This window comes from Dermacentor albipictus, chromosome 2 (genome assembly GCF_038994185.2).
Source record: "Dermacentor albipictus isolate Rhodes 1998 colony chromosome 2, USDA_Dalb.pri_finalv2, whole genome shotgun sequence".
NCBI classification, from domain to species: domain Eukaryota; kingdom Metazoa; phylum Arthropoda; class Arachnida; order Ixodida; family Ixodidae; genus Dermacentor; species Dermacentor albipictus.
Genome location: NC_091822.1, coordinates 4,723,995 through 4,749,624, shown reverse-complemented (window position 1 = coordinate 4,749,624; position 25,630 = coordinate 4,723,995). Strand labels below are relative to the sequence as shown.

Here is a 25,630-nt window from a genome sequence, read left to right as displayed (position 1 = left end):
CGTGTTCATAAGGGCCCTTATCATGGTGACAACTTGTTTGTCGTCGTCTAGGTTGCTGGCTGAAGGTGAAGCATGATTCGGCGAGCGTGCTACATCTTGTCGCTCCACTGATGGATCTAGCCGTGGCAACGGCGGCCACTCCTCGCATGAGGCGATGATATTACCGACTTTCTGCTTAGGATCCTCATTGCTACTATTGCTAGTTGTATGTGGAAGTTTGTGGACTGTCAATGGACGCGGTGCGTCCTTAGCAATAGCAGTGGGTTTCCTAGATCTCCGGCGACGTGAACGTCGACGACGCACCTTAGCGGCAGCCTCCCTGTGCGAGGAACCATCCCTGACCATTTGCCTCAAGACTCGCTTCATTTTTCACGTGTGGGCAATTCTTTGAAGTTTCATCGTGAGAGCCCTGCCAATTGGCGCACTTTTGGTGTTCTGTACGACAGGCGTTGGAGCTGTGCGACCCAGATCAACGTGAGCACATGGTAGAATTTGTGCAAACCGCACTAACGTGCCCTATCCTTTGACACTTCCTGCACTGAAGCGGCTTTGGCACAAAAGGTCGTACTATGTTTCTGAAGTGACCGACCTTGACGTGTGACGGTAGGCTGTCTCTTTAAAGGTTAACTTCACACACTGCGAGTTCCCCAGGCGACGGGCTTGCAATGTGGCAATTCCCTCTGCGCCGGCTTGATGAGAATGTGCAGGTCAGCATCGCTTATCGAATTATCTACGTCATATACAACGCCGGCCGTAGAGTCGTGATCGTCTTGTTTATAGCAACGTACGTTGATGTTATCCAGCACCTTAACATTGCTCAGAATGTCTAGCGCGCTGCGGTTTGTGACATCTATAGGAAAGATGTTCTTTCGGGCGTTGATCCTTACATCTTTGATCTGACCCGGAACAAGTGCCTCGAGCGACACAGATGTGGCTTGGCGGTTGATCCGGTTTAGATTGTCGCTAGCAGCCACAGGCACAAATAAAATTGTGAGGTCTGATGGCTTTCGCGTAGGGATCACAGTTGCCTTACTTGTGGACGGAGATGCCCTGACGAGCCGTCTCTTTGCTTTGTTCTTCGCTACGGGCGCGAAGTCACTGTCATCCGAGGTTTCATCACTGGTTGCTGAGTAGATCACAGTGTCCTCACTGTCGGTGTCACTTGGGCGACTAGACCGCTTTCTCGGAGCGGCCGCTGTTGACGTGGAAGGAGCAGGGGCCCCTCCAGGTGACTCCACGTCCATCGCCGTAGTTACGGGAGCGGCGTCTCCCACAAGGTAGCTTCAAATTCTCAGAGACAAAAAAGCAGCGTTCCACACAGTGGATACTTCGTCGTCGCCCATAATATCTGTGAATATGTGAGTCAAGAAACTGCCTACGTGTGGTTCCCAGTTAATTTTTTTTTTCCGAAAATGTTACACATGGTGTATGACGGGTCGAGGGTGTATATATAGCGACGAGAACGAGAAATAAATCTGTTGTTGAAAGTAGCGCTGTGTGTGTCAGATGTGCCTTCTGTTGTCCGTGTCAAGCTTGCGCTATAGCAAAATAAGCTAAGTACGAGTTCGCGGGAGCAAATCCCGGCTGCGGCGGCCGCATTGCGATGGGGGCGAAATGCAATAGACACCCGTTTCCCGTGCATTCGGAGCGCTTTTCAGATCCCCTGGCGGTCAGAATGAATTCGGAGTCCCCCACTACGGCGTGCGTCACAATCAACTGGTGGTTTTCGCACGTAAAATCCCAGAATTCAGTCATTCTAGCCTGCTACGCCTCTGTGGTGGCGTGGCCTGCCAATGCCGTCGCTGCATCGTCGTCGTGCGACGCTCGCGCGCTGCAAACGCTCGAGCCATGCGGCACGCGTAGCCGCGGTCTGCTCCTTGCGAACCGCGATTCAAAAGCAAGCTTCCCGCAAGCGTTGATTTCAGGCTTTCTTGCCTCCTCTGCACGCATGCACTGCGGCGCTTCTCGTGTTTACCAGGCCGGTTAATCCGGCATCGAGGCCGGCTCGTTCGTTTTGCACATGCAGTACACCACCGCAGCGCCCAACTCCAAGATGGCAGCGTAATGAGAGCAACCCGGATCGACGACCCTCGGTTCCTGAAGCTATTAAAGAAGCTCTTAGAGGGCCGCAGCTTCGTCAAAAAGTGCGTCAAATGAGGCTTTGCTTTCCTTACTTGAGCAGCTCGAGGATGGCCTGCTACTATGGTCCTTTTTCGGCAAATAACAAATGATAGTGATAAGCACATGATTCAGCCTGACCTTAACGCTATCTCAACATGGTGCAAAACTTGGAATATGACTTTAAATGCTGAAAAGTGCAAACTTATGCGCATCTCTCGTGTTAATAGTGAATTGCCAGTATATACTCTTAATGGTGTGGTGCTTGACCCTGTTACAAGATACAAGTACCTCGGAATTCATATTACGTCTAACCTTAGCTGGCATGCGCACATTGAGCACATCACTAAAAAGGCTAATCGCATGCTCGGATATCTGAAACGCAACTTTCACGCAGCCCCAACTAGCATCAAACTTCTGCTCTATACCACACTCGTACGTTCACAACTCGAATATGCTTCATCAATCTGGGACCCTGGTGTTAAGAGTTTGATCGACCAACTGGAGATGTTACAACACAAATCAGCGCGGTTTATTCTTTCTGACTTTAGGCGTACATCAAGCGTAACCACTATGAAGACTACCCTGGGCCTAACTTCACTTGCATCACGACGCAAAATTGCATGCCTGTGCCTTTTTCACAAAATACTTCACCATGAGTCCATTGGCTACGAGTTACTTCTTCGCCCTTCATATGTTTCACGCCGCACAGATCACATACATAAGGTAGGCATTTCTACATGCAAAACTAAAACATTCTTGGATTCTTTTATTCCTCGCACGTCATATGACTGGAACCACCTTCCTTCCTCAATTGCCACAATTCCTGACCCTGTATTGTTTCGGACTGCTGTTACCGCTTCTATTCAATGATATATTGTGTTGATGACTTATCGTAACTTATCTATGTCTTAGTAATTGTTCTCTGCTGTTGCTTGTATTTCAGTGTTATGTATTACCCACTCCCCTCTGTAATGCTTTGCCCTGAGGGTAAAAATAAATAAATAAATAAATAAATACAAAGAAAGATTTCGCAATGATCGTGCACACCGGCAAGCCCACACTTTTTTTCACCCTCAGCATCTCCCAAGTTCACAATGAACGCCTGCTCGAACTCGTCGAGAAAGTCAAAGAGTCGGTCGAGGCTTAAGCCCCTCCATCCCCGTGCCACCGCCGCTTTCTAACCTGGTCGGCGGAAACGTGTGTGGAGAGGCTTTAGTCGAGGCAAACCACCGCAGGGTTGACGCCACAGTCAGCTGCCTGCGAAATGCTTCGCATAACTTCAATTCGCTCGTTAATCCGCATATTCTTTTTTCCTCTTTGGATGACTCGTTCAACTTTCTGTCGCCGACTTGACGTCTTGCCTCTTGTTCCGCTTGCCTGTCTAGGCAAGTAGCATGTACCCATTCTGGCGGAATCGGGTAGAATGCTCACCGGCCTATACCCAATAGCTTATGCTCAGGCACATATTCATTCACACATACCTAATGGCATGAGTTGTCTACCCATGGGCGTGACCCAAGTTGGTGTGAAAGAGGTTAGATACCGAAAATTTCATAATAACAGTCGCGTTCAATTAGGCGAATCATGGGAGGAAAGGCTCCCATGATTCCAGGCTCCCAGGAGGAAAGCGTAAAGTGCAGCCACTACATACGTTTCGCGGTGTGTGCCTGGTAAAAGCCCGCCTCTTCCAGGGGGCTCTCGCAAGAATGAGGTGTCGAGGGAGGTCGCGGACACTCTACCTAACACTGTTCGGGGTGGGCACCTTACCAGGGATGCAAGGCGCCCGCAGAGAGCCCGCTCACCGGCGTGGTGAGCAGCAGCTGCGCCCCGAGCAGGGCGTCCCGGTCGTCGTCCGTGTCGCCCGTGTACTCGGCGCAGCGGACGCCCACGCTGGACAGCTTGGCACGCCACTCGCACAGCCGCTCGCGGCACAGCGCCTTCAGCGGGGACACTGCGGCCAGGGAGTTCGCACGCTCAAGCAAAACGTTTCAAGCCTCGCGTGCGTTCCTCAACCCTGCCGGCACAACGGAATTCCCGTATCACGGTGACGTGGCGCGTCGAGAACGGGAGCGCGCAGCGTTAGAGATAGCGCAAGCATTGTAGGCAACAATTACTGCTTTAGGGCAAGTCCGAAAGGGCGTAAAAAATATTTACATTGTACTGTAGAAAATGCGTACACCCTTAAGAGTATTTCGGTTTGTCCTATCTGTCGAACGGACTTAGTCTTAGGTGTCGTAAAATCTATTTCAAAATGTTTACGCTCTTGAGGTAAAAAGTGTAGATTGTGTAAATGCGTATAAATGAGCTCAATACATTATCGTATATATTTAAAGGAAATAGTCTGCATAAATTCTGTACTCAAATCTATTATTTAACGGGATGATGTTGAGTTGGTCAATCGTTTCTGAGCATTTCACATCCCGAAGTAACGATACATAAAGAAAAGCAGCTGACAGGGCAATAGCACGAGGGAAGAAGCCTTCCCAGAAATGACGAGTTGGCCTCAGTGGCTTGTGTACTAAATTCCTGGGCCAACGAAAGCCCACTGGTTGGCATAAATGTGCCCGATGTGTGGTCGTGTGCGTGGTTGATTGTGGTATTTGGCATCCCGGAAGGGATCCCATCACCGACCACAGATGTCCGCCGAAACTGTTCATGGCGTACCAGAGCTGCGCCATCGGGAAAAAACTACCTGTCAAATGAAGCACAAACCCGCTTCTGACATTGAGGTTAATAACTTGAACCATGGGCGATATCGCTACGTGCCAGATCCGTCGGGATCCCACGTGATAAATTGCGGCGATTGAAGAGGCCGCAAGTGCCGGTGCCGTTACAGACCCGTAGAAGAAGAAATATGTGGGCAGCTTGGAAGCTTCGAAAGGATCGGCAACACACAACACTACAAAGAGCGAACACCTCTCGTGCTCTGTAGGGGCCGGCGATGGACGTGCAGGCGCTCGGGCGAGACCCACTCAACCAATGGGTCACTACGCGGGGACGACGGGCGAAACTTCCCAACTCTGTCTGTGACTGCGCAGTACACGTGACGGCCGGCGTGAACTGCCAAACTTAGGGCGGCTCGATGTCACACGCGTAAAACCGCAAAAAAAAACTAACCTTACTAGAATCGGCAAACCCAGATCCTAAATTTGTGGTGTCTGCCATAGCGCGCCACTACGTGCTCCGACACAATATGGCGGCGCTGCCGGACGTGCCACCACCCGGCAGCGCAGATCGAGGCACCCGAGCCAAACTTTCTGTAGAGCGCCCCCTACACAAGGCCCTTCCGGTGCACGCCATAACTGCACGCAGCTGTGTACACACTAGGAAATAGGAATGTTAAAAACAAGAAGCGGGCCATTTCTATTTTTCCTACAGAAAATGATTTTCATTCTTTTTTTTTTGAATGATTACTTGATTTTAAAAAGCACATTTGTTTTCTTCAGTTTAACTCAGAGTTTTTCATGACTTTGACAAAAATGGTCCCCACACGGTAAAATAATATTTTTTCATCAATACTGCGAGCGAAATTGTATTTCTTCGTCCCTATTATGCAATCCTCAACAAGACTTGCGTGTTGCTTCACCAGCCACGTAACCAAAGGCAGACTCATATTTTGAACGATCCGTACATTATACAGCAGGTTGCTAACTGGTGCAAAAATAATTATATAGCTATAAACCCTTCTAAAACTAAATTCAGGATTATCAGATCCCATCAAAAGCCAATATTTACTTCGGTAGTTCTGGCGCTAGGTCTTAATATTATCTCTGCCTGTGATTCGGCCTCATTTCTTGCAGTGCGTTTAGACGTGACTATTAGTTTTGGTTTGCATATGATCGACATAAAGAAAGACATTGCTTTTGATATTCGTGTGATAATTAAAGCCAGACCATATTTTTCTACTGATGCCCGATTGTCTCCCTATTCTCCCTTCATCCACAGTCACTTAAGCTACGGTAGAGCTACACGTGGGGGAACGCACGTCCATCCCATATTTCGTCGGCGCAACGCATCCAAAACCAAGCAAACCGTATTTATTTATTTATTTATTTATTTATTTATTTATTTATTTATTTATTTATTTGTTTGTTTATTTATTTATTTATTTATTTATTTATTCATTCATTCATTCAGGTAACTACAGCGCCCGTTCAAGGCATTTTTGTAGGGGAGATACAGTTGCAAAACATACATCGTCATGCAGATGACACTGTGTAAATAACAAAATACGAACAATAAAAATACAACGCATTCCAATACTGCATGAGCAAACTGATAACAAAAGAATCATGAAAGCAAGAAAGACGTAAATATTGTCATATGAACAAGCGTATACAAAAAATTCGGAAACGCACGGCAACACAAAAAGAAAAAAAATGAATTAAACAAAAGTTAATTCAACAAAAGCGTGAAAGAGCATTTTCAAAAGACGATTGTGAGGCTAAGACAACTTCTTCTGGCAATTTATTCCAGCCATGCACGGGATCGTGAAAAAGTGAGTTTTTAAAGACATTTATACGGCGCTGGTATTGTTGAACCTTTAAAGAATGATCTAAATCATTCTTTAAAGCTTCAAGAATACCAGTGCCGTATAAGTGTCTTACCGTAGGATGCGTTACCGGATCGTTACTTTCAGTCCTCGCCTTTCTAATGATCTTACATTACTTAGGCAGTGCAACGTTTCATGTCTTAGGAATTTATTTCAACTTAATTGCATGTGCTTCTTTTCTTTTTAATTATTAATCGTCAATTACGTTTCCACCTTATCAACGACAACTTATTATAAAACACTTACTGTACACATTTTTCAGGTTTACCGATTTACAGATTTTTCGCCCCGTAGGTCTGCCCGAACCAAACAGAAATGACTACCACGCATTAGGGATAGCACTCGCAACAACAAATCTCGCCCTTTCCTCCAATCCCCCAAACTCGTCGCCAAGCAAACAAATTACAGTTTTCACCTAAAAACTTACACTAGCTGCAATAAACAGAGGAAAATCCCAAAAAGTCTCAGAATTAGGGTTAGATGCACCCTCAGTTCTTTACCCTTCAGGCTATTATTAAGCTGGAATGCTGTCCTAGAAAATGCATCGCTCTCCCTTATTGACATTCTGGAAGAACACTGCAAGGAACAACTTATGATAATTGCTGATCAACTCGACAGCATAAAGCTAACTGAAACGGAAAGAAGCGAACTTAAACGATTCGTCCAAACTAAGGAGGAAATATTACTAGATAAATACCAGCGCAAAGATATCAGACGTGTAAATCCACCCAAAGAAACCAATGTAACCCCTGCAGCACGTAGCTCCACCGACAGTCATACAGGCGAGCATCCAGAGCACTGCAGCAATGTAGTAGACATATCCCAGAGTCTAAGCCCCGAAGAAGTTGACCTCCTGAAACGTTGTCTAATGTTTTGTCCGACGAACAACGCAGTAAACAAATACGAACTCCACAAAGACATAACAGAGTTTTCACGATGCATGCGCATCAAGGAGTTCTTTTTCGGTAGACCAGGTGTAGGAAACGAAGATAGAGACTCTCTTAGACCACCTAGCACGTGGACACCGGAAACTGAACAGTGCCCAGACCTCGATTTATACCTAAAACTGATATCAAAAGAAATTCTACAGTCAGCGCGGCATTGCCGGAAACGCAAAAATTTTACCCCCGCTCAACACCAAATCCCTAAAGAACTTGCGAAAAGGAATGATATCGTCATAAGACCAGCAGACAAAGGCGGCAGTATCGTATTCTGGCCCATAGAAAAGTACAAGAATGAGGCCTCTAAACAACTGAGCAACCACACCCATTACAGAAAACTTGACTCTAACCCAACTTCAGATTACAGCAATATTGTGATAAACACAATAACGGAGCTCCTGTCCACGGAACTGATACGCAATCTGAATATCGCTTCATGATGCCCAAAAACAAAAAAGCTGGCCGTGTTTATCTTCTTCCTAACATACATAAAATTCCGGTCGAAGAAATATTTGCAGCAGAAATCCCAGGTCGTGCCTATTGTGCCTAACAACAACGCACCTACTGAGTCGCTATGTAAATTCTAAAATCACTACCTGTCAAACATACCCACCGCCCTCCCATCTTTTGTTCAAGACACGCCGCACTTCCTTCAATTTATCGACGGCATCAACGCCAACCAAATCCTTTCCGACCGCGCTATTATATATATAGTCATTTTAGATGTTCCTGCCCTTTACACCAACATTCCCATGAGTCAAGGAACTGAAGCCGTTTCTAGATGCCTCGCAATCAATCCCCAACCGCACGCTCCTGAAGTTTACTTATCGCTCCTTAGGTTAGTTCTCACGCTCAACTATTTCGAATTCGATTCTATTCACTACCTGCAAACTTTCGGCACTAGCATGGGTGCGCCATTCGCTCCCACGTATGCGAACCTTTTCATGGGACAGCTTGAAGCAGGCCTGCTGAAATCCTACCCTTTAAAACCCCACACCTATCTTCGTTACATTGACGACATATTTATATTATGGGAACACGGCACAAGCGCCTTAACCGACTTAATTAGTCATTTCAATCGCTTTCACACGAGTATTAAATTTACTGCTCACCACTCTCCTAGTCAGATCAACTTCCTGGACAGGACGGTTTACATAGAAAACGGAAAACTGAGAACGACACTTTACCGGAAGCCTACAGATAGCCACCAATATTTAGACTACAACAGTCATCACCCGCGACATTGCAAGCAAGGAACTTTCGTCGGACAAGCGAAACGGATAAGAAGAATCTGCAGCAAAGACCGCGATTATATCCACCACCTAAATGACCTTAAATCAACGCTAGCAGAAAGGAACTATCCCCAAGTTGCTCTCGATAGAGCTTATGATGCCGCGTCAAGATTGGAGAGACAGTCGGAATTGGCGAAGAGACAGTCCTCACTAGAATCTGACAGACCGCCGGCATCTATAACAAAATATTATAATGCGCTCCCAAACATAAACAGCATCCTAAGAAAATACCACCCAATATTACCACGTAACGAGCGCCTGCGAAAAGCGTTCCCGGATGTACCCAGGGTTACCTATCGAAGAAACAGGAACTTTAAAGACATGTTAATGCACGCAAAAGTCAGCCATCAGCATTCCCCCGTAATAACAGCATGTTGTCGCCCTAGGTGCAAAACCTGCAGGTACCTTCAAAGTGACATTAAAATTAAAAGCACCGCAAATAGTTATACACGTGAAGTCAAATCCAGCTAAAAAAATGCTTGAATGTTCGTTCTGTAAGAAACAATATATTGTGGCAGGAAGAAAGCAGGCCCACGAATGTAAAATAATGTATATTTACAAGTGAGGTTAATGGCGTTCAGGCAAGTGCCAGACTTCGTCTTCCTCTTGACCAATCCAACTTCTTCCTTCACTTCACCGTAACATCACCCTCCCGGTGGAGTAGCGCCGTCCCGGTGCAAGTTATGGAGCCTCACTTAACGGGGGGGGCATAGGGCTTCAGCCTGGCGACGTGAACAACATCGCTGGTGGCGTTGCGATGCACTGAAGGCTGACCGACTGGGGCGATCTCGTAAGTCACGTCGGACAGTTGGCGTAAGATCTGGTACGGTCCAGAATAACGGGAAAGTAGTTTTTCGGACAAGCCGACGCGACGTGAAGGCGTCCAGAGAAGTACAAGGGAACCAGGTGAAAAATGGGAGTTTTGGTGCCGAAGGTCGTAGCGTCGCTTTTGAGAAGCTTGCGAGACTGTGAGGCGATGACGGGCGACTTGTCGGGCCTGGGCGGCTAAGTCAATAGCATCGCGAGCGTAATCAGTGCTGGGTGATTGTACCGCGGAAGGTAGCAACGTGTCAAAGGGCAAGGTGGGGTCGCGGCCATACAACAGGTAAAATGGTGAAAATCCGGCAGCATCGTGACGGGACGAGTTGTACGCGAAAGTGATGTATGGTAAAGCGACGTCCCAGTCGCGGTGATCGTTGGAAACGTACATGGCCAGCATTTCAGTTAGCGTGCGGTTGAGTCGCTCGGTGAGGCCGTTCGTTTGAGGGTGGTGCGCGGTAGCAATCTGGTGGTGTGTAGAACAGGAGCGGAGCAGATCATCGACGACCTTCGATAGAAAGTAGCGGCCGCGATCCGTCAGCAATTGGTGAGGGGCGCCGTGGTGCAGGATGACGTCGTATAGTAAGAAGTCGGCGACATCTGTAGCGCAGCTGGTTGGTAGCGCTCGTGCGATGGCATATCTCGTGGCATAATCGGTTGCCACAGCAATCCATTTGTTTCCTTTGATGGAAATTGGAAAGGGGCCAAGGAGGTCTAGGCCCACACGGAAGAAGGGCTCTGTAGGGGTGTCAATTGGTTGCAGCAAACCAGCGGGAGGCATAGCAGGCGTCTTCCGGCGCTGACACAGGTCGCAAGAAGTGACATAACGGCGCACAGAGCGATAAATGCCGGGCCAGAAGAAGCGTCGCCGCAGGCGGTCGTATGTTCGAGTGATGCCCAGATGTCCAGCAGTAGGAGCGTCGTGAAGTTGCTGGAGCACGACCAGTCGAAGGTGCTTGGGAACGACTAGGAGGAGCTCCGGGCCGTCAGGACGAATGCTACGACGGTATAAAGTTCCATCGCGGAAGGTGAACATCCGGAGGGACGGGTCATTGGGCGAGGAGCTTAGGCGTTCCATAAGCGTTCGAAGAACAGGATCTTTGCGCTGCTCGTCGCCAATATGGAGGAAGCCGGAGAGGGATAGAACACCGATGCCCGAGTCTGCATCAGTATCGTCCGGTGGATCCACTGGATTGCGGGACAGGCAGTCAGCGTCTTTATGCAGGCGCCCTGACTTATACATAATAGAAAATGTATATTCTTGTAGACGCAAGGCCCAACGTGCAAGTCGTCCAGTGGGGTCCTTTAAAGTGGAGAGCCAGCAGAGGGCATGATGATCGGTTACGACGCAGAAGCGCCGACCGAAAAGGTACGGCCGAAATTTCGCGACCGCCCATACGAGCGCGAGACATTCTCTCTCAGTAATGGAGTAATTTCGCTCGGGCGTGGAAAGAAGGCGGGTAGCGTGAGCGATGACATGGCCTTGGCCCTGCTGACGCTGAGCGAGGACAGCGCCGATGCCATGGCCACTCGCGTCAGTTCGTACTGCAGTGGGCGCAGAAGGGTCAAAGTGTGACAGAATTGGGGAAGTTGTAAGCCGCTCAATCAGGGTGGAGAACGCTTTCTCCTGCAGTGGTCCCCAAGAGAAAGAGACGTCTTTCTTAAGAAGGTCAGTGAGAGGGTGAGCTATGTCAGCAAAATTGTTCACAAAACGCCGGAAATAAGAGCATAAACCCAGAAAACCATGGACATCGTTGGGTGAACAAGGTACAGGAAAATTTCGCACGGCGTGAACTTTCTGTGGATCAGGTTGGATTCCGGCAGAGTTGACGAGATGGCCGAGCATGTTAATTTCACGGCGACCGAAATGGCACTTGGAGGAGTTTAGCTGAAGGCCAGCCCTGCGAAACACGGAGAGTATGGTTGTGAGACGCCGCAGATGGCTCTCAAAGTTCGGCGAAAACACAATCACATCGTCGACGTAACAGAGGCATGTAGACCACTTCAAGCCGCGCAAGAGAGAGTCCATCATGCGCTCGAATGTAGCTGGCGCATCGCATAATCCAAAGGGCATGACTTTAAATTGGTACAGACCATCCGGAGTGACGAAGGCGGTTTTCTCGCGGTCCATCTCATCGACGCTAATCTGCCAATAGCCGGAGCGGAGGTCAATTGATGAAAAATATTGGGATCCATGAAGGCAGTCAAGAGCGTAATCAATGCGAGGCAGGAGATAAACATCCTTCTTTGTTATTCTGTTGAGGTGACGGTAGTCAACGCAGAAGCGCCACGAGTTGTCTTTCTTCTTTACTAATACAACTGGTGATGCTCACGGGCTACTTGAAGGTTCAATTATGTCCTTGTCCAGCATCCTGTCTACCTCTTTTTGTATGATGGCTCTTTCTGTTGCGGAGACACGATATGGCCGCCTATGAATGGGGCTGGCGTCACCGGTGTTGATGCGATGCGTGACAACAGATGTCTGACCAAGTGGACGGTCGTCGAAATCAAAGTTGTCCCGACAAGATGACAGGAGGTGAAGAAGAGCTGCGGTTTGCTCGGAAGGAAGGTCTGGGGCGATCATCTTAGAAACATCCTCCGTAGGCGTCGAGGACGGAGGAGTGGGGGACAAAGGTCCGTTGGTACTGAGGAAAGATTCAGAGGTCAAAGAAGAAACCTCAAATTCTTCCAAAGGAGTGATATGCGCTATGGCGATACCGTGTGGCAGCACATGCGACGAAAATCCAAAATTGAGGATGGGCACGCAAGCGCAGTTTTCGCGGATCCGGACTAAGGTGCTCGGCAGGGCGATATTGCGCGACAAAACCACGTCAGTAAGCGGCGACACGACGTACTCGCCATCAGGTACGGGAGGACAGGGCGTCAGGAGGACATTTGTAGCCGCTTGTGGAGACAGCCTTGCAAACTCAGCTGAACATAAGCGGTGTGAAGCGCAAGTTGTTGCGTCGGCAGGAAGCGGCAGATCCAACTGTACAACACCTGCGGAGCAGTCAATTTAGGCAGAGTGTTTGGAAAGGAAGTCGAGGCCGAGAATTAGGTCGTGCGGACAGTGTTCAAAGACGATAAATAGAACAACGGTATAATGGCCTCCAATGGTCACACGTGCTGTGCACATTCCAAGGACAGGTGAAGTACTCCCATCGATGACTCGCACAGTGCCCAGTACGGCGGGTGTCAGAACCTTCTTGAGCCTTCAGCGGAGAGCAGCGCTCATAACTGAAAGCTGCGCTCCTGTATCAACGAGAGATCTAACAGGAACACCATCAACTTCAATGTCCAGTAGGTTTGCACATGTAGGCAGGGTCAATAGAGGATTTGTGGGCCGGGTCGTAGATGCAGCTTCACCTCCGGGAGCTGCACCGCCTAGTTTCCCGAAGCGAAGCGACCGGTTGCAGAAGGGGACGAAGAGCGGTGAACGAAAGGCTAACGGGATCTACGACCTTGCGGAGACGGGGAGCGGCTAGATCTTGGTGGAGCACTGTCGGCGTTGATGTTCCTAGACGGCGGATAGGGCGAGAAAGTGCGATTGTCTGGTACTTGGCGGTAGTGACTCGGAGACGACCACCGAGGAGGCGACGACCAATGGTTACGGCAATGACGGGCGATGTGTCCAATACCGGAACAATTAAAGCAGATGGGTTTATCATCCGCTGTGCGCCAGTCAGCTGGGTTGCGACGGCGTGACAGAAAGCTTTGCGTCTGGGAGCGAGCGGCCGGAGAAATCTGGAAGGTGTTTGTATGGCGGACCGAGCAGAGAGATGGAATGCCCAAACTTGCTATTTCCTCCCGAACGACCGCTTGTATAAGGGAGATAGCGGGCACGCTTTCCCGACAGTCGGGACGAACTGGAGTTGGAGCCATGGCCTCAAGCTCACGGCGAACGATGCGCGTGATATCTTCCGGTCCTGCGGGCTGAACGAACCACGGCGGGTCTTCGCAAGAGACACACACCACAGAGCGCTACTTGCAACTATCGTTTTATTCCCTTGTCAGTGGAATAAATACAGGAAGATACTCAGGGGGGAGGGTGGTAGCGACAAAACAAACAAACAAAAAAACTAAAATAGTTTTGACAAATATTGCCATCTACCAATGCCAAGCCGGCTTTGTCATGCGATCGTTTTCGCTGCACTCATCACAAAAAACCCCGGATGCGAAAATTCCCGATTAGCGCTTGAGGAAATCTAATTCCTTTGCACTAAGGGAAACTGAGGGCATGCTCACGCACATACTACCCAAACGTGCAATCTCAGCAGCTTCGATTATCTCCCGCGTTATTTGGCTGCCATCTTTGCTCACAATCTTACAATTCCTGAATAATGGCCGACATCCGCAATCTCTACAATGTATCCCAAGTATCTTCCTGTATTTATTCCACTGACAAGGGAATAAAACGATAGTTGCAAGTATCGCTCTGTGGTGTGTGTCTCTTCTGTGTGTATCGTCAAACTGTTGCGCATTCCAACCTCCAATATGCTATACCAACACGCCCAGTCGTCAACCTTGGCAAGTTTCCAAAAGGTACCCAGCCAAATCCGTTTGTTCGGAGGACTATACTCGTGCTACCCCTTCCGTGCCAAAACGCAAGCCTGCTTTAACTGCCGACGGGCCGGACACAGAGCCGATGTCTGCCCGAGGGAAAAGACCAATCTATGCAACCGCTGCGGGGCGCAACACCCGGCCAAGGAGAAACCGGACTGCACCCCAAAATGCATACTATGCAACGGAGATCATTTCACGGGCACCAGAAGCTGCAAGGCCCGCTTCGAAAGACCCAACTACGGGGGAAGAAAACCCACCGAAAGTCAATGGCAACGCGGACAACAACAAGACAGCGGAGGACACCATTCCAGGAGCCGGGAAAGGTCCAGCTCCAGCCAAAGACGCTGGAGAAGCCGGAGCCGCTCCATCTCCTTCCCTCCCCTCCCGAAAGCCGGCAGTCAAGGACGCCCAAAACGGGTGAGCTGGAAACCGCAGACCTCCCGAGAGAGAGATGACAACGCAGAGCTCAGGGCTATGATTGAAAGACAAAATGGAACAGTCAAAGCGCTTAAGGAAATCAGTGTAAACCTACAGGGTAGAAACTCCCCTCAGAAGGAAACACAAAATCAAAACAGCGCACCCCTTCTACGAGACCCAACAGCTCAGTACCCCCCTCCGCGGCATCCCCGCGTGCATCGTCACCACAACGAAGCCCCCCGGCTAAAACGAGAACGATCGAAACGGTCAAAGACGCGGAAAGCCCCACCCTAAACGATGTGATTCACTTAATACAAGGCATGAACACCCGACTTGATCGCATGGAGTAGAAGATGGCAGCAACCGAAGACAGAATCAGGGTAGATATGAAGGAAAAAATTGGCGCGTTAGCTGCGCAGCTAAACGGACGCATGGACGCCCTCGAGACCAGACTAAGCCCAACAGAGGCTACCGTAGCCGCGATATGAACTCAACTCGCAGATCATGCTGAGCAACTTGCAGCGATCTCACTATCCAAATTTGGTCTCATCAGCGCTCAGGTGCAAAGAGCAAACCAATATGGAGGGAAACCTTAAGCAAATCAAAATATCGCAATGGCACTGCAGGGGCTTCCGCCCAAAGCGGGAGAACCTATATACAACTCCTCATCCAAAACTTCGACAAGCCGGAAATGCCGGACATCATAGCACTGCAAGAAACGCTAACTAAAGCGAAACTCAGAAACTATAAAACATACGAAAAAACGGGAGCGCAGAACCCGCGTGCGGCCGTCTTGGTCCACAGAAACCTGACCACCGTCGAACACGAAGTAGACACGAAGGACGCGGACTGCCTCCTCGTGGAAATAATTATAAAGGAAAGAGGACAAGCGAGCCTATTAATTCTCAATGTATATAGCACCCCCAGATCGAACCACCTCCCGATAATAGAGGCAGTTAAAACACTCAGGCTCTGTGGACACAAGCCGCTATTAATAGTAGGCGATTTTAACGCCAGGAACACGGCCTGGGGCTACAAAATAAACATGAAGGGCACCGCCATATGGAATTACATACAAGACGAAGGCCTAACATTACTGAACGATCCGCTACAACCCACGCGAATAGGAAACAGTGTGCAGACGAACACCAGCCCCGACCTCACGCTCAGTAAGAACGGGGGAAAAGGGAAATGGAGGAACCCCCCTGTAGCCTAGGCAGTGATCATTATATAATCGAAACCACCATCCCGGCCACATCCCTAAAAAAGAAAGGGAGGGAAGAGATCACGATCACCGACTGGGACAAATTTAGACTCATCAGAGCACGAGACGAACCCACCACCATAGATGACCTCGACAAATGGGTGGAACAGCTAGACAAGGACGTCAAAACCGCCAGCAAAAGCATACCAGTCACAGCGGAAACACACGCAATAGAAAACAGACTACTACACATGTGGAAAGCACACGAAAGCCTTCAAAAGAGAAGGCTCAAACAAAAACACAACAGAAGACTGAAGCTCAAAATTGCTCGCCTAGTTAAAGACGCCACGCACAAGAGCTGGTCAAACAACAATGGGGTCAAACATGCGACCAGATGAAAAAAAAAAACTGGGCCTAAAATACACGTGGCACCGACTCAGGTACCTCCTTGACCTTGAAAATTGCAAGACGGCCCACAACAAGAACATCAGCCACATTATACACGACCACTCCCTTCAAGACGACGAACTCCTCGACGAGCTCAGGAGAAGATATGTAGATACCTCCGACAAGGAAACGCTTCCCGAGTACGAAGTACCTCCGAATCCAGGAATGGACGGGGAAATAACGATGGCAGAGGTGAGGGCGGCGCTACACAAACTCCGCACATCCTCTGCACCGGGAGCGGACGGAATCACAAACCGAACTTTGAGAAACCTGGACGAGTAATCAATCAACGCTATCACAAAACTCTTCAACCAATGCTGGGAAAAGGGCAAGCTGCCGGCTGCGTGGAAACACGCCAAGATAACCTTCATACCGATACCAGGGAAGAGCCTACAAATACTTAATTGGAGACCTATCTCCCTCACGTCATGCCTGGGCAAATTGCTAGAACATGTGATTCTAGATCGCCTGCAAGAACACGTGGACAAGCACGAACTCTTCCCCAGCACAATGTTGGGCTTTAGACAATACCTCTCCACACAAGACCTCATGCTCAGACTATCGGCGGAGGTCATCAACCGTATTCACAGCAAACGAACGAAAGCAATTCTAGCTCTGGATTTAACCAGGGCATTCGGCAAAGTCAGTCATGAGGCTATCACGGAAGCCCTTTCAAATCTAGGAGTAGGCGAGCGAACCCACACATACGTCAAAGCCTTCCTATCCGCCAGGACGGCGGAGATACGCTTCGGGTCACTCACATCCGACCCTTTCACACTGGGAAGCAGAGGAACGCCGCAAGGATCGGTACTCTCACCCCTCCTTTTCAATGTCGCGCTCATATCCATGGCACAGCTGCTCGAAGGAATACCAAACCTATCGCATTCCCTACACACAGACGACAACACTCCGGGTAACCAAAGGGAACGATGGAGAGATCGAGCACCTACTGCAAACTGGAGCAGACGTAGTCTCTGAACACGCCAGAAAGATAGGATTATCGTGCTCCCCGTAAAAATTTGAACTTCTCGTCGTGATATACAATCCACGAGGCCATGCAAAAACCTCAGTCCCTATAGAAGTGTACGTGGGCGGCACCCTAGTTCCCGAGGTCCAAACGATCCGGATACTAGGTATGCACCTACAAAGCAACTGCAAAAACACAGTAACTATCAACAAACTTACGGCATGCATGAACCAAACCAACCGTTTGATCCGACGCATCGCCAATAAACACTTTGGGATGAAGGAAGTGGATCTTAGGCGTCTAATCCAGGCTTTCGTGCTCAGCCGTTTCGTGTACTCCATCCCATATCTCAACCTGTATAAAGCGGAAAAGGAAAAGGTAAACTGCCTCACCTCGGCAGTTGGAACTGCCGAGGTGAAACTGCCGGCGCTCCACCTGCCGCTCCACCTGCCGAGATACACATCCACCGAGAGACTCCTGAAAATGGGCGTCCACAACACGCTCGACGAACTAGTTGAAGCACACAGAACGGCCCGATACGAAAGATTAACCAAGATTTGACGTAGTAGTTCTGCGGAAACCCGCAAGGTGGAGAGAAGTATTGAATAAAGGGAAAATGAGACATGCACCTGTTTGTAGCAATTGCTACAAAGGAAACCCATACGGGTTCCTCGAAAGAAAAGCCTCATAGTTGAAGAAAAATTCGTCCTGGTCCGGGACTCGAACCCGGGACCACCGCCTTTCCGCGGCAGCCGCTCTACCATCTGAGCTAACCAGGCGGCTAGCAGATGGCAGGGCGAAGTCGAATTTGTCGACAACACGAAGCAAAGGCAAGAGTTTGACGTAGTAGTTCTGCGGAAACCCGCATGGTGGAGAGAAGTATTGAATAAAGGGAAAATGAGACATCCACCTGTTTGTAGCAATTGCTACAAAGGAAACCCATACGGGTTCCTCGAAAGAAAAGCCTCATAGTTGAAGAAAAATTCGTCCTGGTCCGGGACTCGAACCCGGGACCACCGCCTTTCCGGGGCAGCCGGAAAGGCGGTGGTTCAATTAACCAAGATACTTGCGGGATTACACATCCTAAAGAAATTAAACATCCCGTACGAGAGCACTCAAACAAACGTTGGGCCCATACCCAGAGACATCTTCAGTCTCCTCAGGGTCGACCCGATCCCTAAGAACATGCACCCGGAGTATCACACCAAACGGAAGCAGGCCCGGGTCAAAGCAGTCCAGAAACACTGCGCAAACCACGAGGAGGCGGTCTACGTAGACGTAGGCGAACTCGGAGAACGTGACGCTTTCTCCACAGGGTTAGTAGGAAAACACCTCAAACCAATCACCGCGGTCACCATTTTTGGAAGGCACGCGGAAGAAGCGGAAGAAGCCGCGATAGCAGCAGCTATCGCAAATACCGCAGCCAAAAAATAATTTTCTGCGATTCCAAGACGGCAGTGCGTAATTTTGCCAAAGGCAAAACCCATGAACCGGCGCTACATATTCTGAAGGAAGTACATTTCACGCCCCGCCAGATCAAAATCATCTGGATCCCTGCGCACTCGTCCCATCCCGGGAACGAAGCGGCTCGCCATTTCGCCCGAGGACTCGTCAACCGGGCAGTGAGCCAATCGATCCTGCGAAGAGCAAAAGCGCGCGTGATAACCTATCACGAAATTACGCAATACTATAAAAATGAAGGACTCGAATACCCAACCCCTGACTATTCCTTAACCAAGAATCAGCAGGCGACGTGGAGACAACTCCAAACACACACCTTTCCCAACCCGTACAACCTATCCATAGTCTATCCAGGGATACACTCCCCGAATGTACGCTATGCGAGGCCGACAAAGCCGATTTAGCACACATCTTACACGGAAGCCCCGAGCTCAAACCTAGAGCTGAATGGCAGCTATCCAACCGAGAGCAGTGGGAGGCTGCGGTGACCAGCTCGGAACCCGCGGTTCAACTGCGGGCCGTGACCTGGGCTTTAGAAGTCGCCGTGAGACACGGTCTGACGGCCACCTCACGAAGCCATCATGACTTCCCACATCTAACATAGATGATTTTCTGTTGACGAATTAAAGTTTTTACCACCACCACCCCCACTCGCCGTTTCTGGCTTACGATGCGAGCATTTTCTCGCGGTAAGAGCGGCGTTCCTGAGAGTAGTTCCGAAAAACAACGGTCTCACTATTTGTCGTTTCGCTCCTGCGTGCGCGCGCCCGTGTTCTTGTTTCTTGAAATGGCACTACGGTTCCTGGCGAATTTGCGCTTGATGCCCTTTCGTTTTAGTGCTGTATGGTAGCGAAGTATGATGGCGGTGTTATCACCTTCAATGCGAACATTGGGCGCATTACTCGGCTTGGCCCCGTGTGCGCAGCATCCTTCGTTGGCGTCACTTCATTACCTCGTAGCTTTACGTTCTTCACGTAACACCTACTGCAGCCTTCAAACGAAGGCTGCCACCGCAACAAAGCGAACAGAAAGAGCGTACCGTACACCGCCCTCGCAGCCCGCTCGCCGCCGGTCCGGCTCAGCAGGCGCACCAGTGCCAGCTCCAGGACGGCCGTCTTGCCCGAGCCCGTCGGGGCGCTCACCACCACCGGCGCGTCGCTGTGCAGCACCTGCGTCGGTGTGGCGAGCGACACTTTGCGGCCACCAATACTTGCGTCTCTCGCATCCCACGCATCGCATCGCGACACACAGCCGGCCGGACGAACAATTTCGCACCGTTGGTACGCAGTGGCCGGAGATCGAACCCGTGCTCTCAATATGGAAACGAGGCGCCACGCGTCTTGTGCGCTGCACTGTTTCCCCTAGATCCTGCACTGCCCAGCGCCTCTAAAGTGCGAGAAGTTACTTGCCCTAAGGTGGTAAGTCCAGATTAGTAAATTATATCAGCTGACCAGGCACGTGCCCAGGATTTTTTTTCGGGGTGGCCCAACGCAAGGCAACTTCTATGCTAATGAGAGCGGGGGGGGGGGGGGAGGGGTACTTAACGAGTACAAATGGGAATAACGTCCACCATTCACCATAAAAACGCGTAAACGCACAAAAAAAGAAATGAAATAAGGTGTATATAACAGGAACGCCTCTGCGATACACCTCTCCTTTACTTGGCAAACAAGGAACTTCGTCAAGTGGAGTTGCGCAGGGAAGAAGCGCAGGAAGAACACTGCCAAGTACAAGTAAAGAAGCCAAATTGTAAAATAAAGATTACTTTACTAGACAGCAGTTGGCAACCAAGGCAGACAAACCGCGCGGAGTTCTGTTACTTCGCCAGCCAATCACAGAAGCGAACAAAATCGTTGTCATGCCGCCTTTTCAAAATGGTGTCGTACTTGATAGCTTCATTGCTTACACAGGTAAGCAATGCAGGCAATCAAATTAAAGCTGCAAGCATGGTCAGAGAATAATGGCATGTTGGGAAAACTTCACAATGGCTTCAGAATAGGTAGGCTTTTGGATGATAACTTGTTTGTTTTTACTCACTGCATTAGCCCCGAGAATTAGGAGTGGCGCCCTCTCGCGAGTGACGTCACGGCCAGGACGCCGCTCGCTCCGGCTCGCTCGGCTGCCGCGCGCGCTCGTTCCCTTCGTGTATGCTTGGGGGATGGGTGGCTGGAGCCGTACGTATTGAAGAATACGTCGGCTTATTTCAGCTGCCATACCTTAACCACAGTTTCTTCTACAAAAGCGTGTGAGTCGAGAAACTTTGCGGCTTGGATATCGCAAGCTAAGTAGCGTTAAAGGGGTCTACTAGGTTTTGCAATGCATATATGCGCCGTGTCTATCGGTAAATTTTGACTAAAAAAAGAATCTGGAAATTCAACGCGCGAAGTTGTGTATGATGCTTCGCTAAACACTTAACATTCCTTTAGTATTTAGCTATGAGAGGCATTGCATTTTACGTGGAAGAAAAATTTGGTAATTGGCGTCAACATGTTATCCGATTTTAGAAAGACACTGCCCAGCGAAGCTGTCATCATTATTCCTATTATTCTGGTGTGTTGTGCTATTCAAATATGGCCATTAATTAATGCGTAAAAAATAGTTAGGCGTGCATTTCTGCTACAGTGAAAGTAGAAGTTTGCTGCTACTTTCATCCCCCTCTGAAACAGGCCTCCAAAAAACGATTTGCTTATGGCTGCTAACACGACGGCACGTCATGTAGAGTATTTACATAGTTCATTCACAAACACCATAGTAGCAATCACCTGAGAGAAAAGTTTCGTTGTTAAGATCGAGAGCCACTCAATTGAAAGTGATGAAATGTTTCATAGTGGCCCTCAGTAGCCTTTATCGACAATATGGCACACCCCCGATCACGTAACGGTAGCAATCGACTGTCCGTATGGCGAGGCACGCTATGTTCGCGAAACCCATCAGTTCACTACAACTCCGAATTAAAACCATAAAGCATTTTTTTACAGCGCCAACTAGAATGGCTAAAGTATTCTCGAGCTACTACACCACAGCTTAGATTTCCTGTATACAAAAGGAAAATTCAAGCACCTTCTGTCTCACCATGTCTCGATCCAGCGTTATTCAATTATACAAACGGATAACTATTCGCTTCGTCGGTACATAAAAGAGAACCTTGCAGGCAAATTAAGTTTGCTCCAATCCAATCGCAAACATTCATAAAGAAAGCACCACAAGCCTTGCATATACTTTCACTTGATTTCTGACCCTCCACCGGGGGAATTTCGATATCTTCAATATGTCCCGTACTACTAATCATTGACGCTTCGACTTCTTTCTGGCTGCAGCTATGCGGTCCAGCAGGCATACTTCACTAAAAAAATTGGGCCGAACAGCCTGTGTCAGTTCGCCAAACAGATTCGTCATGTATATTCCTCAAGCAGCAAGCACCAGTAAATTTCTCAAGTGAGTTTGATTTGATTTATTAATTTTCATTTACACACACACATGTACAGAGGAGTGGTAAGTGGAGGTGGATGAGGGAAAAAAGTCGCACAGACGCGGCTTGAGGTAACCTCACCCCCTTAAGTACAATATGGCTGCACGGGGTAACACATCAAGCGCCATATAAATTACATTTATATAGTGGCCATAAAACATTGCAGTTATACAATATATGAAAGAACAGTGAAAGATTTCCACAATAACAATGCAAAACACACTGCGGCATTGAAATAAATAAATGATATACACTTGGTAATATAGACAAAAAAAGAGGAACTTAACTTACATTATTAATCATTAACAAACGCGCCCTAAAAAGGTGAGTTGAACGTGTAGCACGGAAAAGGAAATATATATTGGTACATTCCTATTTGTACTCTGTAAATAGCTGTAGGCCTTCATTAACTTTACTTCAAATTTCCGCCGCTTAAAAAAAATAAACACGTGAAGAACCGCCTAATGTTGACAAGCAGGTAAAGAAGCAAGTGAGGCGTGTAGAATCTAAGCTCCAGTATTAGTTAAGTCCCCGTGCTACTGCCGAGCGTTTCTGTGAGGAAATGCAAAAATTCGATATTATACCATGAACTACTCGTCGTGAGCAAACCTATTTTAGCGGAATAAAATCAACGTAACTGCTGTAGAAGTCATATATAGCCAGCTTTGTGACATACTTGTTGCACCGCGGCAGGTATGGTATCATAACTGGATTCCTATAGGCTATGCTTTTGCGATTGTCTATCCGCGCATGAAAAACCCGCAATGGGCTGGTCTGCGTCGCTTCGGCTGGCACTGTAGCGTTGCCTTCGAGAGCTGCATTGTTGTCTAAGAAATTAGCTCTTTGAATAAATGTTCGCAAACGAAGACGTCGTAAAACTATATTTGAGACGACCACCATAAGTATACAAGCAGAGAGAACGAAAGCGAACAAACGAAAACACCGCAGAAAGCGCCCGGGCAACGCCCGAACTGTGGCAGACGACAGGCGCGAGTCCGTGCCCTGACGTCACGCGAGCGGCGCTCGCAGCGCCGCCCGTGTTCGTTCTCGGGGCTAATAGAAATGTCAAAAGCAGAAAGCATACCGTTATATGTGGCCTTTTTAACATAACAGGAGCCGACGACAACGTAGACCGTAACATTTTGTGGAATATTCTGGAAGGGGAATGCTTAGGTAACGATTGTCTACAGCTTTTGAGAGAGATTTACCTAGAAGATACTGTTTGCGTTGTATGGGAAGGGATGAGGAGCGAGGAGAAAGTTCATATCAACAAGGGACTGAGACATGGGTGCCCTTTATCCCCGCTGCTGTTTATGATGTACATGGTGAGAATGGAGAGGGCGCTGGAAGGAAGTAATATCGGGTTTAATCTTTCATACAAACAGACGGGTACAGTAGCACAGCAGCAACTCCCAGGTTTATTTTATGCGGACGACATTGTGTTGCTAGCTAATAAGCAAAGTGATTTGCAACATCTAGCTAATGTCTGAAAACAGTGAACAGACAGTGGAGATACAGGGCCAAGAAATACGTGGGGTAACAGAATATAAATACCTTGGTATATGGATTAACGAAGGCAACTGATATATGGGAACACGGGAAAAAACCATAACAGTCAAGAGGAAGAGAAATGCAGCCATAATGAAGCACAGAGCGCTATGGGGATACAATAGGTACGAGGTCCTCCGAGGTATGTGGAAAGGTGTAATGGTTCCAGGACTTACTTTTGGAAATGCGGTTGGTTGCTTTAAATCAGGGGTACAATCAAGACTCGATGGGAACCAAAGGTCAGTGGGTCGCCTCGCATTGGGCGCTCACGGGAAGACTACAAATGAAGCTGTGCAGGGTGATATGGGCTGGACTAGTTTTGAAGTGAGGGAAGCTCGCAATAAAATGGAGTATGAAGAACGGCTGAGGAATATGGAAGAAAGTAAATGGGCTGGGAGGGTGTTCAGGTATCTTTACAGGAAAAACATTGATTCACAGTGGAGGAAAAGAACTATAGGAAGCTTACCAGCAAGTATTGCGGCCTGTATGGTGTGAAACACAGCAACAAAGAAGGCCAAGCGGAAAGTCAGAGGGGCTGAAATAATCCCATGGGTGGCGGCACTAGAAAAGAAATCTGCCATGAGCAGCTACTTAAGAGGAACAAATGAAATCAGGAAAGAAACAATCTATGATAACTCAAAGGGAAGCTCGTTACTTTTCGAAGGGAGATCAGGATGCCTTAGGACACGCACCTAAAAGCGAGGTATTAGAAGGAAGAAGAAGCGTGTGTTTTCTGCGGTAAAGCTAGGGAAACAATGGAACCTGTTTTATTAGAATATGAAGATATATGCCCAGTGGTCGATTTAGTCACCACTGGCCTCCTTGAAGCCGTTGGGTTCAGCGAGAGCAGGGGAAAGTAAACATCTCCGCAATAGAGATTAGTAAGAGGCAATTGGTAGATTGGTGGAAGAAAAGTAGGGAAACGACAAAAAATGGAAACGTACAAGAACAAATTTCACAATAGGGGGTCAGAAAGTTTCGTTATGGGAATTCATCGTGGGTTTTCTTTTTCTTGTTCATTTTTAACCTAGGTGGGACCGTAGGCAGTACAATAGCAAGAGCTTCGGGGCGCAACCCACCGCCCCGTTCCAAAGGGGACGCTCGTAACATCCATCTATCCAGATAAATGAAGGAAACAGTGATAGCATCTACCAAGATAATCAAAAAATGAGAAGGAAGCGGAATACAGTAATAATGAAGCATAGAGAACTTTGTGGCTACAATAAATACGAGGTTAATAAATGGAAAATCAGACATCCACCCGTTCGTAGCAATTGCTACAAAGGAAACACCACACGGGTTCCTCGAAAAAAAAGCCTCGCAGTTGAAGAAAAATTCGTCCTGGTCCCTTTGTAGCAATTGCTACGAATGGGTGGATGTCTGATTTTCCCTTTATTAATTACTTCTCTCGACCTTGCGGGTTTCATAGAATAGCTTTACTTCCATCTACTTGATGCAGGAGGCTGCAAGTAAAAGCTGCTCCAGTAGAGGCAGCTTGACGAGGCCCGCAGCCCCCCCCTAACAGAATATTCGTCAACAGCATACATGCAAACACATATGCATCATATATATATATATATATATATATATATATATATATATATATATATATATATATATATATATATATATATATATATATATATATATATATATATATATATATATATATATAATCTCATGGACCCACATAGTCGCATATACACATGCACACCCATATCCATACAGAGCCACTGGTGACTAAATCAAAATTCCTTAGGGTAGCTTGTGTGGTTCTCGTGGTGAATACAAAGGAAACAAGAACTATTACGCAGAACTATCGCGCCAAA

General features: G+C 48.2%; 1 protein-coding gene across 2 annotated transcripts in view; it reads right to left on the bottom strand.

Moving 5' to 3' along the window:
• The window catches only part of LOC139055859 (probable ATP-dependent DNA helicase HFM1), a 531,554-nt gene that overhangs the window by 362,925 nt on the left and 142,999 nt on the right, over nt 1–25,630 (bottom strand). For both annotated transcript variants that reach the window (XM_070533424.1, XM_070533425.1), the window contains exons 4-5: nt 19,824–19,953; nt 3,924–4,072 (exon numbers count right to left, since the gene is read on the bottom strand). In XM_070533424.1, the coding sequence (XP_070389525.1) occupies nt 3,924–4,072; nt 19,824–19,953 (279 nt within the window). The remainder of the gene's footprint in view (nt 1–3,923; nt 4,073–19,823; nt 19,954–25,630) is intronic.